General features: G+C 36.4%; 1 protein-coding gene across 7 annotated transcripts in view; it reads right to left on the reverse strand.

Moving 5' to 3' along the window:
• The window catches only part of tns1b (tensin 1b), a 264,722-nt gene that overhangs the window by 222,071 nt on the left and 31,273 nt on the right, over positions 1–11,378 (reverse strand). The window contains exon 1 of one of the 7 annotated variants that reach the window (XM_088604954.1): positions 2,839–3,030. The exons of the other annotated variants lie outside the window; for them this stretch is intronic. Within the exon in view, the coding sequence (XP_088461080.1) occupies positions 2,839–2,841 (3 nt within the window). The 5' untranslated portion in view covers positions 2,842–3,030. Of the gene's footprint in view, positions 1–2,838; positions 3,031–11,378 lie in introns of those variants that run through there. 7 annotated transcript variants of the gene reach the window in all.

An 11,378-nucleotide genomic window follows, 5' to 3' on the forward strand; every position in this document is an offset into this window, starting at 1 on the left:
ATTATATTACAATATTCTCCCTAGATCCATGTTGTATACAATTCCGAGAAATAAAGTAAAAGGTTTATGCAGCCAGTGGTTGTTAGTCAATGTGTATTTGCGCAGTAACACAACAATGTAAAACTAATGGTATGTTACTGCACACATTATTAGTGACCACCATTTCAGTTCATATTCCACTTGTGGTTTAACCAGCAATAATTTGTAAGAAGCTATGCTGAAAGACACACCGGAGAGTAAAATACCAGAACAGTGTATGAAACAAAGTGAAAGGCATTCATTCCATTTCAGATGTGGTAAACACCCTGTATGCTGCTATACATTTTTTAAATGTTTATTATAAACTGCAATAGCTCTAAGTAAATGAATAAACCTCATTCAGCAAATTAAAAATGTCAAAAAAAAGTCAATCAAAGAAGATACAGTATTTTGACCAGTCAGTGCACAAAAACAAACAGAAAGGTGTATAAACTATAGATCAAGTCAGTTCGCCTCCACTTGAAAGTTATTCTGAAACATGTCATTTTTGCTTCCTGTTCAGCAATGTACATCCAGGGCCTATCATTATCCCAAACCTTTCTCCATCACAAAATAATTGGCAAGACACTTGTAAAACAAAATCGTAAGGACATGCTCCACCGACAAGTTTCTATACAGTGAATGTGACACAGGGCAAATTCCACAAAGACAAATGAACACCCAAGAAGTGTGGCAGATGTTGTGATCAGCAATGCTTAACTTGCTAAGTAGAAAACATTAAGGGAAAACAAGGCAACACAATAGTGCAGGCAGCAACCTGACAGCCTATAGCTGTATAAATATAGGCTAGCTGCATTCAAAACTCAGGCTCTGTTATAAAACTATGCTTACCCTGATTTTAGTTTTAATATTAAGCTCACGCTTGTGATTTCCTTTACATATTTTTAGGCAAAAGTATAGCTGTGTATATCTACAGTATACCGTTTTAAAATCTTTAAAAGCTGTTTTACAATTCAAAGTCACCATACTGTAGCTAGACTTGGATAGGGGACAAAATGCATCTCACTGATACTACTGCAAACATTTGTATGAGACATTTGAGACATATAACTGTTAGTTATATGTCTCAAATGTCTCATATCAATGACCAATTTTAGGTGAGGAAATATGGATTTATCATAACCGTATTGCTATCACATAGCAGATCACCATTTCAACAACATTGCACATACCCTGAAATTAAACAGATAAAATTAAACAAATACTGAAAATGCTGCCACTTTAGTTGCCTTCTACTGTATAAAATTATTCTTTCTTCACTTTTGTACGTATCTTCTGCTAAGAATTTTTCTCAAATTAGTTTCTAGGTATGTTCCCAGTTTTGGTCTTTTGACCTTACCTTTATTTTTTAGACTTTACAGGTTTTGAAGTCCTGAATCAAGTGTACTGTGTGTGTGAAATATATCTTTTTAAAATCAATATATTGTTACATGTTTAAAAAATTTCAGTTTCAAGGTCAGGTTGTGATGCTCCATTTACAGTTGAATAAACTGACTTATTTCAGGTTTTCATTTTAAAATATATCACATTCTTTAAAAAATGTATCTTAATGGAGGGCATGACTCTCCCATTCAATGCAATACCTTACAGACACATACTGTATGTATGCAATTTAAAAAGTCAAGTTTTTCAAATAAATCTATATAATGAAAGTATTTCCTAAATGAAATAAAAATAAGAAATGCACCACCTCATGCACCTCAATGCACAAAAATAAGAACATAGACCCCACAGTTGCTAGTGCAAGAAAGTATAATTACTCTGGTATTTTGTACATTGAAGTAAGGTGAACAATCTAAACTGTCACGAAAATTTCCATTCTTTTTAGTTTAAGCCAAAAATCAATTTGGCTGGCTTGTAAGCCTCACCTTGAATAAGATGTTAGTTTGAACAATACACATGGTAATTTCCACTGAGCAGACATGTCAGTAACAGGAAAAGGTTTTGCAATTCCCATCTGTTCAGTAAAAGGACATAAATAAACCCATACAAAAAACAGAGGTCTAATCTGTATAATATATTTGATTGGATCCTTTTGTAAACAATTTAACCACCAATAGTGTATACTTCATTGAAGAAATATCTAAAGGCACTCCTTACTAACAAGTTAGGGCTTGGACCAATTGTACAAAGCTGAACTATGTTTCAAGCACTTTACAGTTTTCTAGTACATAGATAAAAAAAACAAGGCGGGCTTAAGACTTTTCCCTCAAAGATTTAAGAAACAAAATGTTTCATTTTTACATCTTTAGAAAATTTGTATTTACTGTATGTCTTGCATCATACTGTAAACCAATTTTAAATTAATTTAAAAGTTCTAACACTTTAGATGATGGTGTACTTTTCAGTGTTGCTTATTGCCAAAGCCAACAAGAACGCACACTGTACGTTGAGGTTAAAAATAAGTAACTATGTACTGTGCATAATCAGAAGTTTTATTTTTTGTAAAACTGTATGTACGGAAAGTGGTTATTGTGTCAGGACAACAAAATTTGATAGAGACCAATTTAAATCCATAGACATGTAATGGGAAATTCCCACAAATACTTACTGACAGTACCCAGAACAATGAAAAACAATTCTGGCAATATTATATTTAAATTTCCATTTCCCATAAGTGGTACACCCCACAAAGATCCTGCCTCAGAACCCCTGTTAATGCAAACAGCAATCATGGAACTCCATGTAACAAGACTCTTTTTTACTTATATTTATAATCGTTGTTGTTGAATTCATTTCATCCATATGCTGGCAAAGAGGTTGTTTTTGGTATAATGCTCATCACACTCACACACTTACCATTATGAACTGCACTCCAGCCCCAAGTCTCCAAAGGCACTGCTTACCAAGTTTCTTATTCCTCACAAATCCAGTCAGCTTCTTTCAGCCAGCACCCTGCATTCTTAACTTAGTAAGTATTAATAAGGTCCAAATACTAAAAACAGTTCACCTTGACTCTCACAACCAATCTCATCCACACAGTTAAGTGCATTACAACACTGGAAGAGAATATTTTACCGTCAGGCTTTCGCATGACAAATTTCCTCATAAGCATTGTTTAAAAAAAAAACTTCAGAAAGATTCATCTCAGCCAAGGCAGCTCTCAGGGGATTTAATTACTGTGCAATGTGAATGGTATAAAAAATGTTTTTTTTTCTCTTTTTTCCTTCCGCGAAGGTCAAAGTTTAACCTGTACCCAACAGAATGCTACGGACGTTCCTGTGATACATAACTTCCTTGTTGATTATTGACAGAGTACTGTGCTTTTTTCTAATAGCTCTGCCAAGAGTCAGGGAAGCAAAACACCATCCAGTCCCCCTTAAGGTTCTATTAAACATGACAAGAAAAGGGCGTTAATGGAGATTTACCACCAGTTAATAAAAGAAAATAACAGACCTGTCACCAAACTAAAGAGCAAAAGAAAATGATGCTCCAATGGTACCCGATTCTTTAAAAAAAATGGCAAGCTTCTTTTGACAAGCTTTTGAAACAACAATTTATGGATATGGGGTGAGATCTAGTCAAAACTGAGATCCCCTGGGGACTTGCTTTTTATTGCAAAACTAAGCTGGCAATGAAAGTGAAAGCACAACGTTGTAATATGTAGGGTCACAATAATTTTGACAAGACTGCTGTATGGCATATTAGTATGGTGGTGGTAAGCTCTGCTGCCTCAAAAATCTTGGGCCCTAGGGTTTATTTCAAACTTCACAGACATCTGCTAGGTGAAGTTTACATGGTTTCTCTTTGTCCACAGGTGATTCTGTTGGGTGCTCCAGTTACTTCCCCCTCTAAGATTAAGGTTAATCCATGTGCTTGTGTATGTGCTTTGAGATGGGTTTTCATTCCAGGGCCTATGCTTAGCTTTCTTCCAGGAAAGGCAACAGATTGCTGCAGCCATTACCTGGTGCAAGTGGCAACCTGATAATGGAAGGATGGAAGAGTAACTACAAATTAACAACTGCACTCATTTTGAAATGTTCTGTATCTCTTTGACATTTGTTTCCATTTAAGGAGGCAACGTGGCAAAGGACTGCACATACAGTACAACAGATATAATATCTTGCTCTTTGATTTGTTATAGCCTATGACCAGATCTGCAAGTTATAGGAGAGGCAAAAATAGATCCTTAGAAGCATGAAAACACTGATTGATTCTCATTTTCATTTTCATTTTCAGTGTGTGGTTACTTTTTAATTGAACCCCAAAGATTCAATGAAACGCACCTTTATAAATTCCACAGACGGTATAGAATTGCTTAATTTGCATGCTCTTTGAAACATGGCCGTGTTGAATTTGCCTAAATCTAATGTTGCAATCTTCTGTAACATATTTATATTTGAGGGATCCCGGCAAAAATATTTATTCTTCTAGCATATATAAAATACACGTGTCTGTATTTTCCAATTCAAATATCAGTCCACCTTAGAGCAGACTAAAAAATGCAACAACCTGACATGCATACAGTATATAGTAATGCAAGGCATGAAGACACCAAGTGCTGATGAAAAACTGGAATGCCCTAATATTCGCTGCATTTTAAAGAAATGTCAATAATGTTATTTGTAAATTAAACTTTTCCTAAGATGGTATGTGGATATATTTACCCTGTGCTGACGTTTTGTCATAAACCACAGAATTTAAATGATGCTATGAAACAAACAACAAAAGGCTACTCAATTACAATAAAGTCCTGATAGATCTGCACTCCCGCTGAGTGTGTGAAGCAGAAAAAAGGGTGAAAATTTAAAGGCAAAAATTGATTTGTTCCGGATTCTGCTGGAGGTTAAAAAACCGCTCTTTGCTGTGTCAAACAGGGGTGAAGAGGACAGGGAAAGAGCTGGAGGATATCAAGCAGCCAGACAGGTCAAAACCCTTAAAATCAACAGAAAAGGGTGGGCTATTGAACTCAGCTCTGCTTCCTCATGTGGCAGGCTCAATAAAAAAAAAATCAATTAAACACCATAATTTGTGCCTTTGAAAGGTCTGTCCCATTTCCATAGAGGACTTGAAAGTTTACTACTGAAAGGCATAAGCATGCAAGACAACAATGTCAGAAAAAAAACTGTGCAACAGATCTCAAAATAGTACTCTCTCTGTCCATCACACTAACTCTATATTCACTTCAGTAAGTCTTCCGAAACTAAACCACTCATTAAATACCTCCAAGTGAAAAACTCATAGTGTTTTAAAATGCAATGCCATGATATTCAAATTTCCAATAAATGCCTTTGATATCAGAATACAATGAACGTAGTATTCATATGACAATGACTATGTGACATAGATCCCTAATAGGAGTCATTAGAAACAGCACATTTTTCACCTTTGATTTGATTCTAGACATATTTAATAGTGCAAATGTCACCAGGTTTGAAGCCATTTTTAGATTCATAGCTGTATTCTGAAACAAAGTCTTACTGTATTACAACCTTATCAACCGTATCATCTCCTCTTCTCTGTTTGATGATTCATATTCTTGTTAATATTGTTTAGGCACAGTTCAAATAGTGTAAATGTGGCATGTGTTATAACCAGAATTCCCAGGTTTTATGTATGTAGTGGGGATAATCATCCGATGTGCTTTTTTTGAGAATGGGGGTGACAAGGATGAGAGAACAAAATTTAAGGACAAAGTGTTCCTTCACCATAGCAAACAGTTGGAAAATGGAAAAGGGAAGGTGACTGTGAGCCATGGGAAAGCTAATAGTTTCCATCAACAGGTTTTGGGCAGGAAACCCTGAGCCTCTCTGCAGGAAGTCCTTTACAGAACAAAAGCTGGCTAGAACAACTAACTATAGCAAGTTCTGCCCCTCCCTCTTTACTAGATCTGTGCAAATGTCAGGGAAAGGGCTGTAAACATAAGTTCTGGTGGTCATCAAAAACTCCAGGCTGTGTTCAAGTAGTTCTCTGAGGCAGTCAAGTTGCAACACAAAGGTCATATTACCACAAACTGGACACCCATACGTTTGTTACAGCACTGGGAATAGGCTGTGCTGTGCTAAAGCCATTTGTTCCAGAAGTCTTGAAAGAAGACTATTTTGTATTTGAATGTTTTTTTTCTATTTATATTCTGAACATTTTACATGTTTTCCTACATATGTTTGACTTGATTAATGATGTATACTTATTGTGTTTTGACCTTAAAAATATGAATTCGTTAGATGGAAAGACAAATAATTGTGTTGTCTTAGCCTTAAAAAGTTTAATAACCCTCCCTCTAGAAGAAGATCATGCTCAAGAGTCCAGCGCAAGACATTGTTTCCAGTTTAAATATGGGTTTATTAGGTCACTCCTCATTATAATAATGGTCAATGCATTATTTGATTTTAAGAGAATAGGGACAAAGAAATAAAACAGTATAAACTATAAGGAGTTTAAAATGACATAATGTGTTTCAATTAAACTAAAAAGACATATCACATCAACAATAACTCACACTTATATATTGCTCAGGTTTTGCTCTGTGAGTTTCAATTACCTGTGCACCACTTAATATGAACTAATGATACAGTGGCAGAGTGACATTCTGCAGTCTATATCAGCTTTAGTTATATTGTACAAATACTGTACAGCAAAGCTTTCTTCCTAAAAGAGCCCACTAAAGAAGGAAGACATTCCCTAGAGTTCTGGAAGCATCTCTGCCATTTATGTTTTTCCCTGAAGCATGAAGGAGATTAACACTGCATTAAGACAGCTTTCTGCAAGCCTCTGAACTGTAAACTGACAGTAAATTAAACTACTTACTACTTATGTTGCATAGGCAGCATCGCTTAATTATAGTATTTTACGTTAAATCTTGTTAATTTCCAAACCTATATAATACTTCCTTACATGAATGTTTAAACTATGTTTTCAGTTGTGTAAAAAATAACTAAAGCATGTCTTTTACAACCCATAATGGAAAGTAATTTCTCAGCAAGTCTTCACCATAGCCAGTTCATACTGCTTTACAGTGATGTTTTCGTCCATGCTGGTTTTCATCATCATCATTATTTTTGTTTTAATCTGCATTGTTGTATTATCACCAATCTTTTTTCCTTCCAAAGTGTTGTCTATTGATAATTAAAAATGTTACATATCTAATGAAACATTAAAGCTATTAAGATTCTACTGGGAGCAGAAAACACAAAGTAGTAGAACTGTTTGTGTTGCACATATTGCCCACATTAAACAGGAAAGTAGCATGAAGGCCCCAGAGGAAGCTAACACTTGGCTAGCCCTCTCCAAAGAGTTTTTTGGGCTAAACCAGTTAGGTTTAGAGTTGATCAGTCCTTTGATGTGCCTACACAGCCACCCATTGAGGCAAAGATAACAGATTCAATGTCAAGGCTACAGGACAAGGTTTGACATTTGCTGGGCATGAAATCAGCTTTCTGCATGTGTGTTGGAGCTAAAGTAAGATACATTTGGAATTTCAAGCAGCAATCAGATAAATTAGAGAAAGTATGAAAAGTTTGAACATATAAACATCCGAATACAAAGTAGATATAAGTAAAATCAAATTAAGTCACATTTGAAATTACAGGTTATCTAGCAAAGAACACCACACACTGCTAAATAAGGAAGGCTTTTTGTTATTTTTATAATTGAACTAAAATATATTTTAAAATGTCTGCCTTTTGCTTAACAGTAAATAAATATCTTACCAAATAAATCATCCAAGATGTATGCCAATCTAAATAAAATCTTTTATCAGTGAAATGAAGCAGATGAAATATAAGTAATTGTAAATCCCTGTTTTCGCAAACAGTGAAAGGTTTCTGAGAAAGCTGCCTTTTCTCATTAGCTGCAAAGTCATTTGGAGCACAGGAATATGAAGTTCATAGGCAGAGCGTGTGAACTCCATGGGGGATTAGAAGGTTCAGCCTCTCCTGCCGAGTGCCTTGCTGATAATTACGGGGACTTTTTCAGTGAACAAAAATGACTGTCAATTGAAAAAGAAAGGTTCAATATTTGCAATTAGAGCCACTCCACCCTGCCCTTTTTTCCTCATTTCATAGGGCAGAATTTGAGGATACAGGCTTTTTGGGGGGTTAGCTCGTTGATGGAACTGTTGCAGTTCTATGCCTGACTGATCTCAAAGGATAACAGTAATGCAAATGTACTTTTATTTTCTTAATTAAGAAGAAGACTTGAAAATGTCAGAAAATAAAACATCTGAAGCTGTATAACTGTCCAACTTAACATCCATTACTTGTCTAGCTAATAGCATTATTTTTAAAGAAAATATTGATCACAACTAACCCATAGATATAAACAAACACTGTATTATCAATTGCATACAGTACTATCCTACTATCATATTGTTGACTAAACATTAAGTACAAGAAAAAGATTCTATCTTTAAACAGATATTTCAAAATCCTTAATATGTAAATTATAATATGTCAATAAGATTTATTTTTCATTCCTGATTAAATTAATGTTTCTGTAAGATATACATTATAATAAACCTCAGTTAAACATTCCTGTAACTAAACATTTACTTTTATGAGTGTTGCGACACACTATGTCAGCAAAGCAGCACATCTCTGGTATGAGACGTAGAAAAACACAGACGTCTATCATTAAAATCCTTTGTTAACCCACTTCAATTCTCCAATATCTCCACCTTGTGGTCACAGACACACAGACCCAACCCCCAACCCCCCCCCCCCCCCCACAACCAAAGAAAAAACCTTAAGATCTTAGTTTCCTGCCTGATAAAGTAGTTGTTTGTTGCCATTGTTACCAGAATGGTAACACTGAACAAATTCAAAGTCCCTCCCTATCCAAGTACATAGGAAAATATGATGCACATACTGTAATCTAAAATGTGAATACACCAATAAAATGGGTTTTTACTCAAGAAAATTACAAAATTCTAATAAACATATATAAATGGTATGTTTTAAAACTTTTTTTAATTGTGTCTTTAAAATAAACTTATAGGTCTTTAAAATATCCTAAAATGTGAGTTAAATAAGTTGAATAATTACAATTATAGCAAAAACTGAAAAGAAATATGGTTCCCAACTACAGACAAGTTCAAACAAAATGTTTTGTGGCTTAATGCCTTTAAAAACTACTTTACCATGGAAGTTATTTTGCTTGGAATTCTCCCATTCTAAACCTCTCACCTGCTGAGATCATAGCTCTGATTTGCTCCACTGCACTCAAGTTAATACGGATGGCTTCCCTCAGTACTTCTCCACCAAAGAGGCAGACGTCTCCTTCTACACTAACATTCACCAAGAGATTCCTTTCACACTTTTACATTATTCATTTTCATTATCCAATTTTCTACTCACGAGTGTAGCTTACTCTCAGCTAGTCACAATTCTGTTCTGAATATTCATAAGAGCAGAAAACATTTAATACATCATTATGAGTCTTACTAACATTATTATTCAATAAGAAGAAAGTGACAGATGTGTGTCTACATGAATTTGTTCTGGGTTCTCAAAGTAGAGGCTTGACATTTTCATTTCTTAACAAAATAACTTGTAATAAGGAATAATATAATTCAGCTATGTTTAACTAAATTGATGATCATAAGTTGTGTCCTACAGTGGGTATCACATGATTTTAAGAGAAAGAGAGATCACTTTATTGGCCATATCCAATTTCTTGTATTAGGAATTTGTTGTTGTTTTTTTCACATACCCCAACTTGCTCTCCATGGGACACACAGGCAAGGAGAGAAACTTGAGGTCAGAGTGCAGGGTCAGCCATTTAAGATAAGATTAAGATCACTTTATTAGCCATATACAATTTCTTACATTAGGAATGAATCTCTTCACATACCCCAGCTTGTGCTCCATGAGACACAGACAGGGAGGGAGAGAAGCTTGGGGTCAGAGCACAGGGTCAGCCATTGTATAGTGCCCCTGGAGCAGTTGGGGTTAAGGGCCTTGCTAAGGGGCCCAACAGAGTAGGATTCCTCCACCAGCTGCAGGATTTGAACCAGCAACCTTCGAGCCCCAGGCACATCTTTAGCTGATCCTTAGCCACAGTGCCACCACTCCACATTTTGATTGTCTTATGATTGTAAATCATATTATAAAAAGTGTGACAACATATAATCTGAAGTATTTCCCTTTGGGAATTTGACAATAGTATTATGATGCTTCATTTTTGCCTGAATAACATTGATATGTCCCTAAAGAATACTTGCTGGACAACATTGCTGGTCAGTATGACTGCTAGATAAAAGATTAAACAGTTGTATATGTAATGTAATATTCTCAAGCTGAGAAAACAGTCATTCTCACAATGTGTCTCTGATACATGACCATATGCATGGGAGTGAATTGACATTCTTGTAAGAGTGTGTTGATTAGCCAGCTCCATTAAATTAATTAATCTATATTACACTCTATAGATTTTAACTTTTCTTTTTATTGGAAATATTTTGTTAACTATCCAACTTGTTGTGTTAACTTAATGACTATGCATCAAACATTTAACCCACCATTCCATATATGTAACAGTTTACACATGGTTTTTCTGCACTCCTTTTCCTCCTTTTAAAGTTTTCCTTTATTTTCCATTTCTGTTTCATGCATGATGACCCAAGCAAATGCTTGACATTGGCATATTTAAACAGTGATCTGAAATGTTTTGGTCCACTAAGTTAAATGACTACATCAACAGTGAAAGTGGATCAACACTTCTGTAACGAACAGTTCTTTCCGGACCCTATGCGGACGACACAATCCGACGAAGTGGGGGAACACTGGGGAAACGTCATGCAGGAAAACGGGGCTGAAGACAGGGGGGCGTGTCCAAGGTGCGCTGGTGCACGGAGAGGTGTGGCCGAGGCGAACAATCCCAAAGAATAATCCATAGAGTATCCAAAACACGAAGGTAAGTCCAAAACCAGGAGATCCATCAGAACTCGGAATTAAAAACCACGACGGCCGGGTCGGAACCGGCGGACGGGAAACAGGAACGGGAACGGAGGTTAAAACCTTAACGGGACCAGGCGCTTCCTGGTCCCGGACTCGCACGATATGGAAATCAGATGCAGAGCCCGGAAGAGCGTCAGCGCCTGGCTTTTAAGGTGGGCAGGGAATGGGAAACAGGTGCAGAGAATGAAGTCTTTAGTGAAAGGGCTGGAGCACCCTTAAGGAGGGGGGACTATAGTCGTGACAGTACGCCCCTCCTTTTCAGGGCGGCTCCGAAGCCCTAAGAAAAAAAAGGGAGAAAAAAAAAACCGATGGAATCCAGGCTGCCAGGGTGCCGTCCGCGGGGTCCAGGTGTTGGCTCTGCATTCTGTAACGAACAGTTCTTTCCGGACCCTATGCGGACGACACAATCCGACGAAGTGGGGGAACACTGGGGAAACGTCATGC

This window comes from Lepisosteus platostomus, chromosome 14, assembly GCF_059453375.1.
Source record: "Lepisosteus platostomus isolate fLepPlt1 chromosome 14, fLepPlt1.hap1, whole genome shotgun sequence".
Lineage (NCBI taxonomy): Eukaryota > Metazoa > Chordata > Actinopteri > Semionotiformes > Lepisosteidae > Lepisosteus > Lepisosteus platostomus.